Source organism: Meriones unguiculatus, chromosome 11 (assembly GCF_030254825.1).
Source record: "Meriones unguiculatus strain TT.TT164.6M chromosome 11, Bangor_MerUng_6.1, whole genome shotgun sequence".
NCBI lineage: Eukaryota > Metazoa > Chordata > Mammalia > Rodentia > Muridae > Meriones > Meriones unguiculatus.
This window is the reverse complement of record NC_083359.1, coordinates 60651040-60674208: the sequence shown is the minus strand read 5'-3', so window position 1 is coordinate 60674208 and position 23169 is coordinate 60651040. Positions and strand designations below refer to the sequence as shown.

General features: G+C 38.4%; 1 protein-coding gene across 3 annotated transcripts in view; it reads right to left on the bottom strand.

The window, feature by feature from the left end:
• The window catches only part of Dennd1b (DENN domain containing 1B), a 235996-nt gene that overhangs the window by 34778 nt on the left and 178049 nt on the right, over positions 1–23169 (bottom strand). For 2 of the 3 annotated variants that reach the window (XM_021649456.2, XM_021649457.2), the window contains one exon: positions 3894–3984. In XM_021649456.2, the coding sequence (XP_021505131.1) occupies positions 3894–3984 (91 nt within the window). Of the gene's footprint in view, positions 1–3852; positions 3985–23169 lie in introns of those variants that run through there. The other variant, XM_060364394.1, reaches the window with a different exon arrangement.

Here is a 23169-nt window from a genome sequence, read left to right as displayed (position 1 = left end):
AAAGCAAACACATCCGGTGCTGAAGAGAGGGCTCAGCAGTTAACAACAGTTCTACAAGACCCAGGATCACTTCCCAGTACCCACATGGTGACTTGTAACTATCTATAATTCTAGATCCAGGGATAGAACACCCTCTTTTGGCCTCTATGGGCACCGAACCTGAATATGGCGCACATACATACATACAGCCAAAACATCCATACACACAAAAACCTCCTTCCCATCCCCCAAAAGACTTAGAAAAAGAAACACACATCTTGCATAGTCATTCAAACTGACTTCAGTTAGATCTTAAACTACTGTCTTAATTTTTCCAATACTTATCCCCCAAATTATAAAGGGAAAAAGTCATTATTAAAAATAAAATCTCAGTGGCTATTCAGTCACTTTTGCACAAACCCTTCAAAATTCAGTGTGTTCTTTTTTTTTTTAATGTGGTTGTATTTGTGTTTTAAAAAGAAAATATATCAAGGGCTAGCAAGATGTTAAAGGCACTAGCATGCTTAGAGTTGACACTTTTGGGTTTGGTCCCCAGAACCCACACAGTAGTAGGTGAGAACCGAATCTCGCCGGCTGTCCTATGACCAACACACACGCAGTGGCATGCATGCACACACATGCACAGTTGGTAACTAATGTGGAGACTGCCATCACCTTGCTATGAACCAGCACTAGAACCTGCCTGTCACAGTGGGAGATCAGCTCAAAACTGGTACTGTGACCTCACCCTAGGAGTGTTTTGCTATTTTTGAAACAGTAACAAATGTGGGGCACTGAAAAGTGTCTGGTTCTGAATTAATTTTATCATTTGTATCTTTCCCTCACTTAAAAGAAAAACCAAGAAACTACATTATTGTAATAAAGATTTCCTGCTTGTTATATTTGTTCCGTTTTACTAGAGAAGAAAATTCAGTGTCAAACAACATTATGAGTTTGATATGTACTTCCCATGTAAATGGTTAAAAAATTTCAAGTTATCCTATCAACTTAGTTTCCAAATAAATTTTAATTTATTAACAACAAAAGCACGTCTTTCATTTATAGATTCTGTACTTTTTTTTTAAATTAACTTTTGAGACAGGGTCTCATTTAGCCAAGTTGGTCTCAGACTCATTACAAACTGAGAATGGTCTTTGGCTCCCAGTCGCTCCTGCTTCCACCGCCAAGTGCTGGGACCACAGGTGGGCACCACATTCCATCAGTTCACATCTACCATCTTCCTCACGTGTGGCTGCCCAGAAATCATTCACGCAGGGGTTGTTCGCCATTTGCAATTATAACACATGGTGTGTGTTTCCCCAAAATGAATTTAAGAAAGCAGAAGTAAAACAGAACAGGATGGCAAAAACTTAAGATTCAAGAATAATATGTTAACTCTAATATATTAACTACCAGGAAAACAGTTGCAGTAAAGCCACATAACAGCTATAGGAGGAAGTTAAATGTCTTTCTTAAAGTTATAAGGTATAAATTCAGTTCTTTATAAGTCATGAGATGTTTTCACCTACTGTATATTTTCTGAGCTAAATTTTCCCACTGTAAAGTATGTAAAACAGGCAGTGTCAATGAGAAAGATAAGGTCTCTGGTTGTGGCCTGGAGAGGGCCACCCCACAGATGACTAGTTCCATTAGTAACCAACAAAATTAAGAATCAGGTGTTTTAAATCCTGGTTCATTGTTGTTTCAATGCTGAAATGCCACCTCTAGGATTGCTTAATAACAAAATGGGACGGACACAGGGACTGTCCTTGTCTAGTTTCAAAAGCGATTACCTTCTAAAGGAAAGGGAGCTGGTTAAAGTTGGGGCTCAGGAAAGTAGTAAGGGCTGAACAAGTGCATGTCAAGGGAGGGAGGGGGTTAGAACACAGGCAGTAAAAAGATGAAAAAAGGAATGGTGGAGCAGGAAGGATTAAGTATAGAGCAGAGCAGAGGAGAGAGCATGGGGGGAATAAGGAGCACTAAAGACTTGTGAACACGCCTCAGGGAAACCTGCTGCCATAATGGATTCCTAAAATATTCTGAAAAATAAGAAGTTTATGTAGAGTTGCCTGATAAAGGGGTGTAATGTCTTTTCTAAACAACAGAGGCAAAACAACACCAGATAAAAAGAAAAAAAATGATCAACTCCTATTATCTTTTCCCTTTCAAACCTTAATGAATCAATCATTATTTTTTTCTAAGAGCAATCTCTATGTATTACTAAGATAATTTAAAATACATATAAAAATAACACTTGACTGGCAAAATTTTAAGAGTACTTTCTTATTCACTGAAATTGATACTTTGGAAATGGGTTTTCCTTTTACATAAGCATTTGCTCCCTCAGATCAGAACACGGGAGTTGAAAACCATTTGAATTATAATAAGAATAAATAAATAACTGGAATTAGGTGAGTACTTTTCAAGTCAGGTGCTGAGCAATTATCATGTTCTCCTGTAAAAGAAAGTGAATATCCATCCTATTCCCTATAACACTACTATTTTTAGTGAATACATAATAAAAATAAAAGAAATTAGCTATTCTTATGTACTAGTAGTGGCCTTCATCTCTCCTTTTACTTCTATGGTTTCTGGACTAGTGGTTATTACCACAGAGTTTAAGTGTACAAAAGGATCACAGCTCTACCCTATTACTGTCAAAAGATGTCATCTTCAATCCTACAAAAGCTACCAGCCCCACGGGTCATAAAGATAATGAGACAGCAGTTATGTAAATACTGAGTAGATGCCTCAAGCAATTTGTCCATAAGCTGACAATATTTTGCTTGTCTGAGTTGAAAAGTGGAAAGGCGTCATTTTAACACAAAAGTTCCATTGAAGCTGAATTTCTGCCCACGAGCTGAGGAGTGGGACCTGAATGAAGCCACGGTCAGCTTCCTTACTGAGTCAGACACTAACTTTCCTGAGCTCAGTGCATCTTGTGAGGTGCTGCCAGGTGATCCCTACAGCTGCCAAGCTCACCTGCTCTTCTTCTTCACCCATTTATTTCTATGCTCTATGGCAAATAGTATTATTTAAGAAAAAAACTATGGTATAAAACTTGAAGATACGGACTTGTTACTTTTTTATTTTCTCAATTCTAGTAACTACTTATTCAAACACAGACTAAAAACCTGGCTATCAAAGCAACCATCAAAGAGGTCAAAATAAATACAGCAACACAAAGAGGACGGACATGTTGTTCACTTGGTTCTCAGAACATACGGAGCAGCGTGCGGCGTGCACTCAGCAGGCCTGCTTGAGAGGGTCACTAAGAAGACACTGGACAAGGAGAACTCTCTGCATGCCAGGAGTACACAGTAGAGCATCTGCTGACAGCATGTCAACTCATGGCTCATTTCTTGCCTAGAGAATTTCAACCCTGGATAATTACATTTGGAAGACATTCTACTGTGGGAACGGTACACTTAAAACTATGTTAATCCTACAGCAGTCCGCAGACAAAAACTGTAGATTCCTACATAACACTTACTGAAACATTAAGTGTGCACACAGGCATTCCAGTATTCTCTGCTGCGTCACACTGCACCATTTCAAACAGAGCCTCAGTTCCAAACTAAGACACAGTCACAGCCATCACTTGACAGTTTCCAGTAGAAACTACCATTTGGTGGGAAAGGATAAAGAATATTAATTCCTTGAATTTCTGTTATTTATTTTCAACAATACTGAGATTACTATATCTACTAACTATGAGTTTATGAGACAACCATTCTGCCTTGATAATTAATATCACAAAAATAAGCCCATAGCACAGCTCACATAAGGTAAAAACTGTACATAAAAATTGTGTGTTTAGGAGAAAATAATTGTTTTATAAAATATAGATATCACTGACACAAAAATCAGAAGCTACCTAAAAAAGAAATAATCACATTCAAAATTGTCTTTACCTCCACAAAAGCCGCCAGCAGTGATTTCTTCTTCGAATATATCTGAGAAGCCCCTTCCTGCATTAAGCTTTGCCAGTCGACCGTCAATAAACTGAAATGTAAAAGTTTTAAATGTTAACTTGTCATGTTTTATAACATTAAAAACTATTTATAAATACATAAAAATGAGGGAAATGGGCAAAATAATAACTATGTCTCAAGCAACCATGGGAATCATTCCACTAACAATTTAGCTAAAAGAAAACCAGAAAATACATAATTCTGTGTCTAGATATTCATATATAGTTTTAATAAACGTTTCACATCTGGGCTGACAATGTTTCCTTCGATAGCCAAAGACCACCTAACAAAAACCCCAATCGCCGACATGAGAAGCCCTCTTTTGACTTGTTGGCCAGAGCTGTCCAAAAAACTCCCAGCCTATTGTCGTTGCCTTTCATTGTCTCCAAAGGTGGAAGGTAAGTCCTTACTGCTGAAGACACCATGCACTTCCAAAACGAGGCACCATGGAATCTTCCAAAGGAGAGCACCAGCCAGTCTTCCCCAGCTGTGCTGTCTAAGAGCCACGTCAGCATGGCCCCACAACCATTAGGTGCAGTAGTGGTACACATGCCCTGTGAACAACAGCTCTCTAATTGTTAAGACTCACTCATGAAGGGGAGCAAGCCTAGCACTGGAGACCTAGCTAATTACCACTGATAGTACAGTCATAGTTATTGGAGGAGAATATGTAACCACTAATTTACTAAACCAGCATAATTCCTAACAATAACCTATGAACATTTGTCTTTATAACCACAGATAAGCATAGTCCTCAACCCTCATAAAGGAAACCTCTCTTTGCAACAGATGGAAATGACTACAGAAAATTACAACCAAACAAAATATAGAATTGTGGAACCTGGTCCCAATGGATAATTCTACAAAACACTCCCACAACTATGGCTCAGGGAATGTTACAGAAGAGCAGAAGATTTTTAAGAGCCAGAGGATAAGTGAATTTGCTCTGAGACTGTGTCTGCTAGTAATGTCAGAGGCTAAACCCATAAAGTCCATCAACACCCAAACATGAGGTAAAATAATAACAATAGACATAACAAAAAGGATGGGGAAAAGCCCAAGCTCTAATTTTACACAAAGAACTACAGGCAACAGAATGAAACTGGGAGTGAGAGGTTGTGTCACCAAGGGAAGAGCACACCAATTGGCTGTTCAATGCCAAACATCAGCCTGAAAACACTCAGACAAGTGACATTCTAAACAGGGAGCCCATTATATTCAGGAATATGTATGCATACATGTATGTGCATGCAGAACTGACAAAAAGAGGCCACAGATTTGAAGGAGAGTGGGGAGGGGTCTGTGCTAGGATTTAGAAGGAGGAGTGAAAAGGGAGAAATGCTGTAGTTATAACATGATCTCAAAAGTAAACACACACACACACAAATACGCACATGCATATTCTCCAAGTTTATCAGTTCAGTCACACATGCCTGTCAAAAGTTCTCACTGCACTAATGATCAAGTGCAAAAATAGTGGATATGTACTTGCAGTTCAGTCAGTATCCTGATGTCACCCTGATAATATCAATACTCACCAAAAACAAAAACAAAAGCCAAATTCTTTGTCTGACTATGATGCCCTTAAGCATAACCGAGTATCAAGAAACCTTACCATTTAATAATAAATGAAGTTTTCCTAACTTGTAGCATAATTGTTAGTTGAAGGTTTAGAATAAGGATGAACAGTTTAAATAACAAAGTAAATACATATTGCTATGCATGAGTGGAGAAGTACCTCTATAGGCCCCTGGACATCCTTTAAAAGATACCGTTACCCTGGAGAGCACACATACCTGTTCCAGTGAGGGCAGAATAGAGAGGCCTTCAAATATAGATGGCATTAAAACAAACAAGAAAACACTGCAGGTATTTACATGTCCATTGCTGGTTGAATATCAATAATATGTTAAATACTTACGCATTCCTGGAACTTATTTACCTTTGTTTGTTCATCTATACTTTGCTGTGTTAATTATGACAGTGAGAGGTCTTTAAGGTTTTCTGCATTTTCACATGAGGACATATCCTGAAATTTTTAAATGCTTTTTTTGTAAATGGTAACATTGGGTTTTAATGTTCATTCTAAAATTAACCCTCACTAAAATTTTACTCAAAAATATAAATTTTGACTGAATTGAAATTAAGTAGTCTACCTTTAAAAAGATCTCACACAGTGTACAATTATTCTGTTTGCAGAGATAAAACAGGAGAACACTACATTGAGAACACTACACAAAAATACTGTAGGTTTTCCCAGCTCTAATATAAACTTTCAAGAAAACCTGTCACAGGGAAAATTAGGGAACAGCAAATAAGCCAATATATGATGTTCAAAATGAAATGTAGTCACTTTTATAAAAAAAAAAAATCATACATTGGTTTTCTTTTTCTTATTCCTTTTTTTTTTTTTTTAAATAGAAAAGCCTTAAATGGTAGTTTTGGCCTTTTTATATCTTAGGTTATCTCAAAATCTTTGGGTCCTTTGAAGCAGAGAAAGAAACCCTTTTTAAGCCTTCCCACATGCAGCATGCAGCTTTTCTGTGCTGAGGATGCTGAGTGTGCATGTGAAAGCCAACACCATAACTCTGCTTTGCTGGCTTTATAATTGTTGGCTACCTCTTACCTCTAAGACTCTCTTTTCCACATGCTGGAGAGGATGTGGAGAAAGAGGAGCTCTCTTCCATCGCTGGTAGGAATGTAAACTTGTACAACCACTTTGAAAATCAATATGATGCTTTCTCAGGCAGTTAGGAATAGTGCTTCCTCAAGATCCAGCTATCCCACTCCTAGGCATATATCTGAAATATGCTCAAGTACAGAACAAGGACATTTGCTCAATCATGTTCATAGCAGCTTTATTCGTAATAGCCAGAACCTGGAAACAACCCAGATGTCCCTCAACCGAGGAAGGGATACAGAAATTGTGGTACATCTACACAATGGAATACTACTCAGCAATTAAAAATAAGGAAATCATGAAATTTGCAGGCAAATGGTTGGAACCAGAAAAGATCATCCTGAGTGAGGTATCCCAGAAGAAGAACGACACACATGGTATATACTCACTTATAAGTGGATATTAGACATATAATATAAAATAAACATACTAAAATCTGTACATCTAAAGAAGCTAAGCTGATTAAGATGATCAATCCTCATTCAGAAAGGCAAATGGGATGGACATCAGAAGAGGAAGAAAACAGGGAGCAGAACAGGAGCCTACCACAGAGGGCCTCTGAAAGACTACCAAGCAGGGTATCAAAGCAGATACTAAGACTCATAGCCAAACTTTGGGCACAGTGCAGGGAATCTTATGAAAGAAGGGGGAGATAGAAAGACCTGGAGGGGATAGGAGCTCCACAGGAGAACAGAACCAAGAAATCTGGGCAAAAAGGTCTTTTCTGAGACTGATACTCAAAGAAAGGACCATGCATGGAGATATCCTAGAACCCCTGCACAAATGTAGCCAATGGCAGCTCAGTATTCAAGTGGGTTCCCTAGTAAGGGGAACAGGGGTTATCTCTGACATGAACTCAGGGGCTGGTTCTTTGATCACCTCCCCCTGAGCAGGGAAAAGCCTTATCAGGCCACAGAGGAAGACAATGCAGCCAGTCCTGATAAGACCTGATAGACTAGGGTCAGATGGAAGGGGAGGAGGATCTCCCCCATCAGTGGACTGGGGAAAAGGAATGGGAGGAGAAGAGGGAGGGAGGGTAGGATTGGGAAAGAAGGAGGAGGCTACAGCTGGGATACAAAGTGAATAAATTGTAATAAATTTTAAAAAATGTAAAGAATTAAAAAAAGATTCTGTTTTCCAACAATTAAACCTTACTAAGTTTTGTGAGAGCTAATTAACACAATACTCATTAAAAATGCTCAAAAATAAAGTCTGTTATCCCCTTTACCAGTGTGTTTCAATCTTAATTATGAGTTTCCTGGGAGCCAGACTATTATGTTGCCTATGTATGTATCTTCAATACCAGGATATGGCAAAAATGCCTGACATACATTTATAATTACTCCTTTGGTTTGGTGCTAGTTGGAGCATGTAGTGTCTTACTCTGCTACTGAGCTATGCAAATGAACCCAGATACCCAGTTTAAATGGAATGCAGCTGAAAGGATAAAGAACATCCAAAAGATGTTAAAAGTCATACATTTTTACTTGGCTTTAAAGGCAAAAATTACATCAATATACAGTATCAACATTTTATCTAGAGATCAAAGTCAGTAATGTGATGTTGTATACAATAAGTGATTAATTTGAAAATAAGAAAGTTAAAGACATGTAAAATTTCACTTGCACATATTTTAACACAGTGGTATAAATCAAATTAAAGTGATCTAATTCTCTGGACCAAGTATCATCTTTTAAAATATAGGGTGAAAAGAAAATGATGAACTTAAAGCAATAGATTACAGGCAAGGAGAACCAACAAAGGCATCGTTTTAAAGGACTTAATTTGTTCTAAAAGATTAAGCACGTAAGACTTTTTAAAAGGTTTTCCCTTTTGTTTATGGGACATAATCCATTCATTTTTGTTAAATGAGTGGAATAGTTTGAATCAAAAAGAGAGAGAGAGAGAGAGAGATAAATTCCAAATCTATCTAGGGATTATGCACTTCTGAGCATGAGTAACTAGTTTATGTAAGTAAGCTAGTGAGTTGAGTCAACAGAAATTAATCACTGGGTAAAATGTCATGTACTATCGCTAACTTTACAAACATCTTGTCAGTGGCAGTCAGACACTTCTCAAAGTACACAGAGTGAGTGGATGTTTTCACATACATATATAGACTATAAATACAGATAGACAAATATTGGCACCAGGTATAGATGGAAGGAGGTATTAATGGAAAGGAGTGCTGAACATGACAGTTCTCCAAACTCCTTTATTAATGTACATTTCAATGACAGCTTTTCCTTCTTCCCAACCTGATATGGCTGTGGTCATCCCATTCTGCTATCTCTACACCCTTTCATAGTATGCAAGAGACAGAACAAAAAGGTACTGCTGCATACAATTTTGAACTAAAACAAAACACACACACACACACACACACATACACACAAAACAAAACAAACAAAAACCCAACTGATTTCTGTTGAAAAAAGGAGTCCATAATATACTGTCTGAGTCAGAGTGATTATTTCAATTAACAAACATGTTTTTTCCAGTAACTGAAAGAGTTCTGAAAGAATTGTGGTTTTTTTGTTTTGTTTTTTACTGCTAGTAATAAATGACAAGTAACATTATCAACAGTAGTGACATACAGCATGAAGTAAGGAATGAGTAAATTTTTGATACAATTTGAAAGCTTGTTTTTAGATGACACACTGAACTCTATGATTTTTCAAAAAATAATTATGAAATGATAAACTGACATAGGGTGAGGAATTAGCTTGGTGAGAAAAATGTTTATGAAATTCTCCACGCATACACAAGTGTAAACACTGCCCACACACATACCATCACCACTACTATCACCACTCTACCAATAACACAATTAAAAGAAGTTGGTTCCTGAGGACAACTTCTGAAGTTGACCTCTGACCTCCACACACATACCCTGACAAGCACACTCAGCCATGGATGCAGACTGTCATACGCACTACATACATTTCTCAGGAAAAGTGAAACTATGTATAAGCTCAGGAAGTGTTTTCCTTCTACATCCTCAAAAATGCCAAGAACTATATTTTGTTAACACTCATGGCAAGACACAGTGAGGTAGGTTATGAGATAAACATTCTTAAGCAGCAAAAGACCTCCTTGCCCTTCTTTCGATGCGGGTGTCACTAAACTCTGTCTAAACATTTCTAATTTTCACACAGTTCTTTTAGAGGAAGCTGATTTAGTGTAAAGGAATCATTGCTTTAAAGTCACTTCAGCAAATAGTACTACTATTCACAAAAATCAAGCTTGAACAAAGGTCAAAAATTTGCGAAAGAACAACGTGGATATTTGGGGAGATTTGGAGGGAGAAAAAATGAGATATGATGTAATTATATTGTAATATAAAAAAGAAATTCTAAAATATACTGAGTTTCAAAATACAATTAATTGGAAAACATAATACAGGTTAGAAAATAAACATCATAGCAAACTTTTTTCCAAAAAATTTTTTTTGGAAGTATTGTTCTGGTCAGATTTTCAGATTAAATTTGAAATAAAAAGTCAGCTGATGAGTTCTAAGAAATAAATGCATACTCTCCTTTACTGAACCCCCTACTTGGTGTATTTCCAGAACAAATCTAAAATCCAAAACAAGTTATCAGCATTGCATTGCCTTTCAGGGTCTATTCAGGATAAAAATACTTAATTGTAACCTACCTATCAAAATTATAAGGATGCCAATAATTAGATTTCTCTATTTTGATATTTAAAATAAAGCATTTCATTTTTTGGGGAAAAAAAAAAAAACCTCCTAAAAATCACTGTGCTAGAGACAGCAGTCAGTGGTGCAGTTATTTAGCAAGCGAAAGGTTTGAATTTCTTAATGAGCCCCTATATGCTCATATATTTGAAAGCTTAGTCACCAGGGTATGGAACTCTTTGATAGGATTAGAAGGATTAGGAGGTGTGACCTTGTTGGAAGAAGTGTGTCGTTGGGGTGAGTTTTGAGGTTTCAAAAGCCCATGCCAGGCCCATTCTCTGTCTCTGTGTCTCTGTGTCTCTGTCATCTCTCTCTCTCTCTCTCTGTCTTTCTCTCCCTATGGAGAGATGTATTTCTGGGCTACTTAGTGCTCCAGTGCCTTGTGCATTCTCCCATGCTTCCTGCCATGGCCATAATGGACTACATCTCTGAAACTGTAAGAAAGATCTCAATAAAATGGTTTCTTTTGTAAGAGTTGCCTTGGTCACAGTGTCTCTTCACAGCAAAAGAACAGTGACTAAGGACCAAGGAGGAGGCAAGACGTGTTCACTGGTGCTGATGTGTCCATTCTGCTTCTGAATCTGAGCTGAAGACACTGAAGCCTCACAGCAAACAAATCCACACACCCAAATTCCTTTGCCCTGGAAGAAAACTACCATCCTTGATATTTTCACCTCCTATTAGAACTTCTTTGCAGGTCCCTTGCATGTACTAGGATTAATAATCTAGCAAAATTTAAGCCGTGAGAGCTGGAGAAAAATAACATGTCAAATGAATCAAAAGTCCTTAGTAGTTAAAAACTTTAAATAAGTAAAAGTTGGTTATGTGAAAAAGAAAAAAAAATGTACGCACGAACCCAACCACCAACTCTTGGATGAACAATGGTACCCTGCCTGCAAGATAAGCTAGTGAAATGGTGGCTTATGGGAATAACCAGCCAAGATTGATCCCATGCCCAGCGCTGTTTGGGTGACCAAGAACCTGAGACTAAACAGCCTAGGGACCTAGTGGAAAACCAGTTACTACTGTTATTAAAAACAAAGAAAAGTAGTAATAAAATGACTGAGATCAACATTCAGTTCCAGTCATAGATCAGCCAGCCATGCTCAGCCATCACCAGAGAAGCTTCCCACTGCAGCAGATAGGAACAAATACAGAGACCCAGATATTATACAGACAGTGAGAGACTGAGAGATGTTGCAATATTCAGCCCTAAATGAGACACCTCCATCAAACACCTCCCCTAAAGCTCAGGGAACCCTATAGAAGAGAAGGCAGAAAGAGTGTAAAAGGCAGAGGGGATGGAAGGCACCTAGAAAACAAGGCCCTCTAATGGAACACGACTAAAACTCACACACTCAGAGATTGAGGTGCCAGGCACAAGGCCTGCAACGGTCTGTACCCAGGTCTTCTGGGCATATATTATGGCTTCTAGTTTAGTGTTTTTATGAAATTCTTGAGTGTGAACATGAGTGGGTTTCTGATTCTTATGCCTTCTCTTGGGCTCTTTTCCTTCTTTTGGTTTGTATTGTTCAACTTTGATGTGAGAGCTTGTTTTATCTTGTATTTGTATAAATCGAGTTATAACCGCTGTAAGGTAAGCTGAGAGGGAAGTTTCTACTATAGACACGAGGGACAGCACAGCCCGAAGCATCTGGAAGAGTCCAGCACAGAGAGAGAGAGAGCCAGCAGGCTGGAGAGGGGCATGAGAGGAAGTGAGGGACAAGAAAGGTAGGTAAAGAGAGTTAGGGCAAAGGAGACCAAGAAAGAGGGGCAAGAGGGAGGGACCACGAGAGGACAATAAATAAGTAAGTAAGTAAATAAATAAATAAAATGAGAGAAAACAGGAGTGAGCATAGTCAAAATACCAGGGTTATAAAAGAATGAGAAACTAGGGATAGGAAAGCCCATGGCTGGAGAAGTTTAGAGTAGAGGGTGAGGTGAGGAGAGCTGGGAAGAGACACAGATACTTGTGATGTTGAGAAAAACTAGAGGCCAACATGTGCTAATTGGCACCATAGGTATCCATTTGGCTCTTCTAACAGTGGTAAAGAAATGGCTCCTTTGGTAGAGGGAAACAGGTGACAGAATTTGGGGGTGTGGAACTTCCTTTGAACTGGACAACATTTCACTTTTTTATAATTTATCATCTCTTAGAAGCCTGTTCTTTTTTAATGTGAGACAGAAAGGAATGTATTCAGATGGAAAGGGAGGTGGAAAGAACTGGGAGGAGTAGAGGGAGGAGCCACCAGGATAGATTATGTGAGAAAAGAATCTATTTTCAATAAAAGGAAAGAGAAAAACATATACTAAAAGCTTAGGTCTGGAGAGATGGCTCTGTAATTAAGTTCACTTGCTGTTTTTCTAGAGGACCTGCATTCCCAGCACTCACATGGTGGCTCACAGACACAATTCCCGTCCCAGGAGCTCTGATGCCCTCTTCTGAACTCCATGGGCACCAGGCACATACATGGTGCACATAAAGATGTGCAGGCAAAACACTCACACACACAAAATAAACTGCCGTCTTTCTGTATCAGGCTTTGGAATAAATGTTAAACAGTAGTGCATCTTAAATATTTCTTTTTATACATGGTTAGTAAACATTGACAGGTTACTGACAATGACAATAACATGTTACAACAAGTTAAGTTAAAATAACAGATATTTAGAGATACCACTAAATAGTATATGGTAATTTAGTACCTGCACTAACACAGGGGACAAAGCAGGGCAGCTTAGAGCCCAAAGCAAGAAAATTTAAAATGTGGAAAAACAGGATGGGAAAAAAAAGGAAAAAACAGGATGACTTCTTCTGTTTATGATATTGAAAAGCTAGGGTAATGAAGTCACAGTAGCATTCCAATTCTAAACTAGATTACTATGGCATAATGAGTGGTCAACTTTAGAAAAGGCTTGCAATTTACGATCATAACTAATAACTTAAAGGAACAGTTATTGGACAACCAAGCTACCTCCAAAATGCATATGGCAGCTGACAGGCAATTCAACAGTCTCCAGAGTTTAGTTTGTGGAGCTTCATGTTAACTACAGTATGAGCAACCACTTCACCCACTCACTTAAGAGCTACCCAAATGAGTGTTTACCATAGCTGCTTGCACTCTGCTATACATTACTGAAGGGATTAGGCAGAACCCTTCTAAAGTTTAATCCAGGGAGTAAGAGACAAGAGGAGAGAAGAAACACAGCAGTGAGTTGCTTAGAGAAAACAGAGGCTGGAGAGGTTGGGGGTAGAGAAGTGCGAATGTCAGGAGCTGGGTGGTCAAGGTAGGGATCTGAGCCAAGACAAGAGCACTAGGAAGTTTTCTGGGGGGAGGCGGATTTCAGACGGTTAACTGCAAGAGTAAATAAGCATGCTGCAGGGAGGATAGGAAGGGTCTCAGGGGCAGGCTGAGGCTCCAGCTATCAGAAGAGCAAGCCTCATGCCACTCATGCAAGTCAAACAGGGTCAGAATATTTCTAAATTCTTCTCTTGTTCCCTGATCTATGTATTCTCTTCTTTCTACTTCAACACCAGACATTTCCCTACTCCTTAGAGTCAAGGCAAATGATTGTGCTTCCTAATTTCACACACACAAAAAGATATAGTAGAGAAAGAAAGTGTATTCAGGAGAGGAGAAGAGTTGCTACTTTATCCCCTGATCTCACTTCTCTATGTCCACCTCTGTTGCTCCTTACAGAGAAATGCAGAGGTCCACCATCTCCACCTCCACACCAGCAGAGCCTCACTGTGGTTCTAGGCCTAGTACTCAGCTCTTTATTTGGTTAATGCCATGAACATCTGGCAGTTTAATCTCCACTCCTCCATGAAATTCCTTACTTGCTCTCCTGATTTCTGCCCTACCTCACTGCTAACCTGCTCTCACTCCCATGGCCTCCTTTGCTACTTTCCCATGCTTTGACCTCTGCTCATGTCACTTGGCTGCCAATCTGATGGCTATAAAAGCACTGATGGACCCCATTTATCTTCAGTCAAATTTTCTCCTGTGCCTTGCTTATTTGTTTGCCTACTCAGTATCTTATGTTGAATTTTGCATTTCTAAAACATAATTATTATAAGAACCTTTTTAGCCACAATCTGGCCCAGATAACTAGCACCTGTCCATTTTCTCGACTTAGAAAGAATACAATTATGTTGTTTGAATATTTAATATTAAGTCTTTTGGAACACTGGCTGGCCTCCTCATCAAAAAAGATGTATCATCTGGCCAGGTCTCACTATGAAGTCAACTGTCTGTTCCCCATTATTGTCCGTTCCCAGCTGGATTACACAGCAGCCTGAATCTCTGTGCTTCTGCCTTTGGTTACTCCACAGGAGGGCTTAGATGCCACATTCTGCTGAGGTACGTTCAGACCACACCATTTTACGTGATACAGACACAGACCTGGGTGTGCATATAAACATGTGTTCATACCCACCACCCTTGCTTCTGCTTGTACATTTTCTCTGTCTTGCCCTGCTCTGCTTATTTTTTCATAGTACTTTTAACCCTTTTTTTTCCAGAGCTGACAACCCAGGGCCTTGTGCTTGCTAATCAAGCACTCTACCACTGAGCTAAATCCCTAACCCCAGTACTTTCAACTTAAAAGCTCTACATATTTACTGATTTTGTTCCCTCCCTCTCTCTCTCTCTCCTCTTAGGAATGAAAGAGGTTTGTTCCTCTTTGGCTCTCTGGGACATAGCACCCAGAACACAGCCTCCCCTACAGTGACCATTCAGATACACCGTGGGATGGTGGAATAAATAGAGAAGACTTAACTGTCTCTAGGAGTACAGCACCTTTACTTGTCAATGACACTTCCTTAGAAATTGGCTTTAAAGGTGGCATCTGAATTAGTAATTTTGAAGGTAAGATTCAATAACTAGCCTATTTCAGACTCTCTAGGAATCTTGATGGAGGAGGACTGACAGCACATTTTGAAGAACACAGTTTTGAGTAATCAGCTGGCAAAGGATGTTAAAATGTATCTTTTGTCTTAATACACTACTTGCCCTGTGATTGCTTCTGCACCCAGGTAGGTATCTTCTCCACTTGCTGTTTTCTTCTCTTTAGCACTGTGGAAGACCTTGCCTGGTGCAGTTACTGTCTCTCCTGCACTCACATGTCGAGTGTCATCCAATGCCGTGAGTGTAAGGACTTGTCAATGCTAGTCACGTATGCATAGCTCTTAGCTGCACATCACATACCAGAAATAGCTACCATGACAAAGATCAATAAGGAACATGGAGATTTATAACAATTCATTATTTAGGTTAAAAGCTTTTTAAAAATCTCTCCAAACCTCTAGTTAACATAAAAGAAAACTATCTGGCTTCTGACCCATTCCTTTTATCCAACAGCTTACCGAGTCAGTGAAAGAGCTAAGAATCTTGCAGCCTTTCCATTTCAAAGCATTACCAACATGTGACAGAACGAGAAACTGCAGGCATCCCCAATTCTTAATACTTAGCAATTCTGATGAGTTTTATTATATTAAACGTCACACATTTCTTATATACTTAAATTGCCAGAATATTTTAGCCTATTCCACATAGTAGGTAGTTATTCCACAAACTTTAGTTTATTTCTTACTGCTAAATACATATTATACATTAGATATTAGGATATAGAAGTACTGAATACATAAACCATAATCCATATCATTAAAGTCTATAACTCAAAAAAGTCAAACAAAAGAAGAAATGTTATATGGCACAAATACAAAAATCCTGAGAGGAGATGATTTATGAAAGGATGAGAAGCCCAAACAAGAAAGAGAAACTAGCTACGCCTCAAGACAAATCTGGGAAATATCAGCCAAAGAGAGTGGACTTAAAGCCAAACAGACAAGAGGCACACAGGCATTATTTCCTCAGCCAGTTATTCTTACAGGGAAAATAAACATCCACGTCTTCTTAGCCCACTGCTTATAACTCACGGTGCTAACTACCCACAAATCATTTAATTGCCAGAGTTTGGCTCTATGACCCCAGAAGTGGAGGCAGATTATATACAGTTATCTTGAATATTGAAGGAGATTAAAAGAGACATTCAGAGGGCACCCACTCTAAAGTATGTCTTTAACAAAGCTTATTTTATTTACTTATATGTAGTAATTCATTCCCTCAGTATGTTAATCCTCTTTAGTAACTCAGGCTCAGAAGCATGAAGGCATGACATAACTGTCACAGAGTACATGCCAAATATCTCAGTACGGCTGGAGCCAGAGTATTTGGCAAAACATGAGGAAAAAAACCCAAAAATAAATAAACAAACAAACAAACAAATAAAATTTAAAAGCCCAAAAAGAAAAACAAACACTTTGTGTTTTATATGGTAACTTGAAACTTTAGGCTTGAACTATACTTTAGATAAAAAACAAAAAACAAACAAAAATTACCAAGAGAAATAAATATAGGAAAGAGATAAACACAATAAATGAATATCCTTCCAACTGTAACAGTAATAATTTGATAGAATTATTATATTACTCAAAGGTAGAATGACTATTTTGGGGGGATTGGATGGTCACAAGACTTTTTTTGTCCTAAAGCAATTAATTACATATTTATTTAGGGCATATTCTCTATGATTTTGTTCCCCCTTAGATGAAGTTTTCTTTATTGAAATAGTAATATTCTTTACTAAAAAAAAAAAATCACCATTTATTCTTATGGTGGTTAACATAGCAGTTTATTAATATTTTAGATTTGAATTCACCGTATATGTAAATAAGTGATACGGATAAATTTTCCTCTGACTTACTTAGCACTGACCACAGGCAACATTCTGTACAAGAAACTCCAGACAAACGCATTTATTTTTCACTGAAGCACAAAAGAATATACCTTCTTCCCTGCACCTCATGAAACTTCCTCCAAAACTGCTCACATACTTGGACACAAAGCAAGTTTCAACAAATACAAGAAAACTGAAATAACTGTAAGCATCCTATCTGACTACCATGAATTGAAGCTGGATATCAACAACAACAGAAACCACAGAAAGCTTACAACTTCCTGGAAACTGAAGGACTCTCTACAAGATTTAAAAAAAAAAAATGTGTCAAGATAGAAATAAATAAAAAAATTAAGACTTTCTAGAATGCAATGAAATGAATATATGCTATACCCAAACTTATAAGATACAACCAAAATGGTATTAAAAGGAAAGGTCACAGCACTAATTGCCTACATGAAAAAATTGGAGAGATCTCATACTAGCAACTTAACAGTACACTTGCAAGCTCTTGGACAAAAAAAAATAAGTACACCCAAGAAATAATCAAACCGAGGGATGAAATCAATAAAATAAAAAGAAAAATAACAATACAGAAAATCAATGAAACAAAGTGTTGGTTCTTTGAGAAAATCAACACGATAGACAAACCCTTAACCCAAAATAACTAAAAGGCAGAAAGAGAATATCCAAATTAACAAAATCAAAAACAAAAATGGGGGTATAACAGACTCCAAGGAAATCTAGAGAATCATAACATACTCCTCAAAACTGAAAATTCTAAAAAACAATTTTCACAATAAATATCATTTATCAAAGTTAAATCACGACCAGATATACAATTTAAATAACCACAAAGGAAATAGAAGCAGTCATTAACATTCTCCCATCCAAAATAAAAATGCCTAGGACCAGAAAGTTTTAAGGCAGAATTTTCCAGTCTTTCAAAGAGTTATCAATAATACTCCTCAAATTATTCCACAAAACAGAAACAGAAGAAACATTGCTCAGTTCATTTTATAAGGCCACAGTCACCCTTATCCATGAATCACACAAAGATTCAAAAAAGAAAGAAAATAACAGACCAATTTCTATTATGATCAAAGATGTAAAAATACTCAATAAAATTCTGGCAAACTAAATCCACAAATACATTAAAAACATCATACACCATGATCAAGTAGGTTTCATCTCAGAGATGCAAGGATGGTCCAATATATGCAAGTAAATAAATGTAATCCACCATACAAACAGACTGAAAGACAAAAACCACATGATCATCTCATTAAAGCAAAAAAGGCCTTTTACAAAATCTAACACCCCTTCATGATAAAAGTCCAGAAAGTTTAGGGATACAAGGGACACAACCAAACTTAATAAAGGTTATTTACAGAAAGCCTATAGCTAACTTCAAATTAAATGGAGAGGAACTCAAATTAAAAAAAAATCCATTAAAATCAGGAATAAAACAAGTTTGTGCACTATCTCCATATCTACTCAATAAAGTACTTGAAGTTTTACCTAGAGCAATAAGACAACTGAAGGACATCAGGGGAATACAAAGTGATTGGAAGAAGTCAAAGCATCATTTTTATTATATTATTTTTGGCAGATGATGAGATAGTATACAAAAGTGACACTAAAATTTCCACCAGGGAACTCCAACAGCTGATAAGCACTTAGAGTGAAGTGGCTGGATACAAGGCTGACTCAAAAAATTTAGTATCCCTCCTCTATACAAATGACAAATGGACTGAGAAAGAGAACATAGAAGCAACACCTTTCACAATAGCCTCAAATAATATAAGATATCTTGGGAAACTGTTACCAAGCAAGAAAAAGACTTATACAAAAAGAAAAAAAAACAAAGAAACAAACAAACAACCAAAAAAATATACTTCAAGTCTTTTAAGAAAAAAATTTAAGAAGATATAAGAAGATGGAAATATCTCCCATGTTCATGGATTGGTAGAATTCACTTAGTAAAAATAGTCATCTTACCCAAAGAACTTTACAGATTTAATTCCAACACAACATTTTTCACAGATCTTGAAAGGATAATTCTCAACTTGATATGGAAAAAAAAAAATGCAGAAGAGCTAAAACAATTCAGAACAATAAAAGAACTGCTGGAGTTATCAGCATCCCTGATTTCAAGTTGCACCACAGAGCTATAGTAACTACACAGTACTGGCACACCAATCAATGGAATCAAATTTTAGACCCAGGTATAAAGCCACACACCTATGGACACCTGATTGTAGATAAAGAAGCCACAAATACACACTGGAAAATAGAGAGCATTCAATGAATGGTGCTGGTCAAACTAGATATCTGCATGTAGAATGAAAATAGATCCACATTTATCACCCTGTACAAAACGCAAGTTCATGTGGATAAAAGACTCCAAGATAAAATCAGACATACTGAACCTAACAGAAGAGAAAGTGGGGGAAATTAGCCTTTAAGTGCATTGGCACACATAATGACTTTCTGAACAGAACACTGATAGGCATGGACACTGGTATTAGTAATTAATAACTGGAACCTCATGAAACTGAACAGCTTCTATAAGGACACCAGGCCACAGAGGAAGACAATGCAGCCAGTCATGATGAGACCTGATAGGCTAGGGTCAGATGGAAGGGGAGGAGGACCTCCCACTCAGTGGACTTGGGGAGGGCCAAAGGAGAAGAAGATGGAGGGAGAGTGGGATTGGGAGGGGATGAGGGAGGGGGCTACAGCTGGGATACAAAGTGAATAAATTATAATTAATAAAAAAGAAATTAATAAGAAAAATCAGTAGAATTTGAAAAAGTTTTTTACTAACTCTACATCCAATAGAGGTCTAATATCCAAAATATATAAAGAAATCAAGAAAGTAGATATTAAAACCCCAAATGATCCAATTTAAAAATTGGTTACAGATCTAAACAGAAAATTCTCAACAGAGAAATCTCAACAAGCTGAAGAACACTTGAAGAAATATTCAACATCCTTAGCTCTCAGGAAAATTCAAATCAAAACTACTTTGAGATCCTATCTTACATCTGTGGGAATGACTAAGTCAATTAACACAAGTGACAGCTCATGCTGGTGAGCATATGGAGCAAGGGAACACTCCTCCGTCACTGTGGAGAATGCAACCTTGTACATCCACTAGGGAAATCTAAACGGCAGTTTCTCAGAAAATTGGGAATCAATCTACCTCAAGATCCAGCTATACCAATCTTGGGCACATAGTCAAAGGACACTCCATCCTACCACAAGGATAATTGTTCAACCTTGTTCACTGTGGCTTTATTCTTAATATCAAGTGGAAGTAACCTATATGCCCCTGAGTGAAGTAACCCAGACCCCAAAAAACAAGTAAGATATACATTCACTGATAAGGGGAAATTAGCCATTAAGTAAATAATAACCAAGCTACAATCTGTAGACCTAGGGAAGTTAGGTAAAGACAAAGGCTCTAGGGGGGATGGAAGGATCTCCTTGGAAAGGAAAATAGATTTGCAGGTGAACTGAGAACAGGTGGGGTATGGTGTGGGGGAATCAGGATGAGGGAAAGGTACAATGAAGGGAGAGAGCGAGGAGAGACAGTTGGAATTGGGGACAAATGGAGGAGTAGTGTGAAAATGTAGTACAGTGGAAACTTCCAGCAATTTATAAGGGTGATCCTAGTAATGGGGAATACTAAGTCTGAATATGCCATCCCTGGTAGCCAGGCATGTCTCCAAGTGGCAGCACTAGCTGCATTTGTCTGAGTTGTTGACTGGGGCAGTAAGATCTCCCAACAACCCAGGCTGATACGAGGACAGGGTTCCTCTTGACAAACTGATAGATGGACCTCATTGCCTAGGACAACATCCATACAGCTCATTGAACATAGTGAAGTTAGCTGCTGCCTGCATGGAACCTTCCCACCTACATTCTAGTCTATTTGAAATAAGAAGGTACTCTAAAGGTCTTCTGCAGGCTACACAAAGAAAAAATGTGAACACAAACCCGGTCACTAAGCCTTTTGACCAATATTCTGTCTTGCCTGCAAGATGTGCTGGGGCAATGGTGGTGCAGAGCTTATGGGTGTGGCAAAAAAAATGTTTTGTTTAACTTGAATCCACACTGCTAGAGACAGCCCATGCCAGACACTGCCAGGAACAGGAGACTGAATAGCCCAGAGACATAGGGTAGAACCAAACAAAAGTTAATCAACCAATGAATGAAATGATTTCTAATGACATTCTGCTATACTAGTAGATTGATCCCTTGTCCAGCTGTCATTAGAGAGGCTGCCTCTGGCAACAAATGGGAGTAGGTGCAGAGATCCATAGACACAGATTATGCAGAGAGAGAGAGAGAGAGAGAGAGAGAGAGAGAGAGAGAGAGAGAGAATCTAAATTATAAGACTCGATTGGTTCCCTCCCCTCAGAGCTACTGGAATCCCACAGAAGGGGGCAAGGAAAGATTGCGGGAATCAGTGGGGATGGAGGACACCAGGAGAACAGGGACCACTGAATAAACTAAGCAAGGCACCTATGGGCTCAAAGAGACTAAACTGGCAAGCACAGGACATGCATGAGTATGTACCAGGTCCTTTTCATACTTGTTATGGCTGTTAGCTTAGTGTTTTTGTGATACTCCTAACTGAGGGAACAGATGTGTCTGCTCTTGGGACCCTTTTCCCCTTATTGGGTTCCCTTGTCCAGCCTGCCTCGGTGTACGGGCTTTTGCCTTGTCTTATTGTTTTCTGTCTTGCTTTGTCTACTGGAGGTCTACTCATTTCTGAAGAAAGATAGAGGGTCAGTGGATCCATGGGAGAGGAAATGTGGGAGAAGTGGGGGGAGGGAAAACTGTAGTTAAGATGCATTATATGAGAGCTGAATCCATTTGAGAGAGAGAAATGGCCAGGTGTGGTGATATATACCTTTAATCTGAGCACTAGGGAGGCAGAGGTAGTCAGGTCGATCAGTTCAAGGCCAGCCTGATCTACAAAGGAAGGTCCAGGAAAGCTAGGATTACAAAGAGAAACCCTGTCTCAAAAAAGAAAGAAGGAAGGAAGGAAGGAAGGAAGGAAGGAAGGAAGGAAGGAAGGAAGGAAGGAAGGAAGGAAGGAAGGAAAAAAGAAAGAAAGAAAGAAAGAAAGAAAGAAAAAAAGAGGAAAAAAAGAAAAGAAAACTGATTAGAAAATTATAACTGTCGTATAAGTACCGCATGCTAACTGATTGCGCCACTGAGAAAAAGGTATCGGACAGGTCTGATGCTCTTTGGGTGGATGACACCTAAACGAACATCGGTACAAAGTCCCAATTTATTTCTAATATCAGAGATCAGACCTCTACTCTTGCCTGATGCGTCTAAAACAAAAAGGGGGAACTCTAGAGAGCTGCGGAATGCTATGCCTTAAAGATGGAGCTGGTTTCTGCCTTCCACCTTCCCGATGGTGAGTGCTCTCTGTCACGAACAACTCCACATTTGGCTAAGGCTGAGGATCTGGCTTGCTTCCATGTATGTGGACCTATCTGCATTGCCCACGTGGCACGCTGGGGTTGGCTACCCAGAGGCTATTTAAGCTGTGGGCTGGCTTTCCCCAGGGTCCGAGGATTGTTCAAGGTTTCTGAATAAACTGCATTGAAGAAAAAAAAAAAAAGAAAGAACCTTACTTACAGTGTAGACAAAATAGCTGTAATAACTGAAACGCTCCTTCACAATAAATTTACAATAAAATTAGTGTTACTTTTATTAAAGAATAAATTGGTTTCCATTATAAAAAAAAAAGAAAATTAGAACTGTCTACAAAAAGGCACAAACATGAATGTTAACTATGATTCGGTGTTTCCAACCAACAAGCGGTGGCAATTCTCCTTCACAAACACCCAATTCCGTCTGTCATGTTTCACACCTTCTTTGCTACTCTTGTCTACTTCTCTCTATGAAAACTAACAATCCTCTACAATAAAAGATCTTCTGGAGATATCTCCATCCCTGATCTTAAGTTGTACTACAGAGCAACAGTAATAAAAACTGCACGGTACTGGCACAGAAACAGAATGGTGGATCAATGGAACCGAACAGAGGACCCAGAAATAAACCCACAC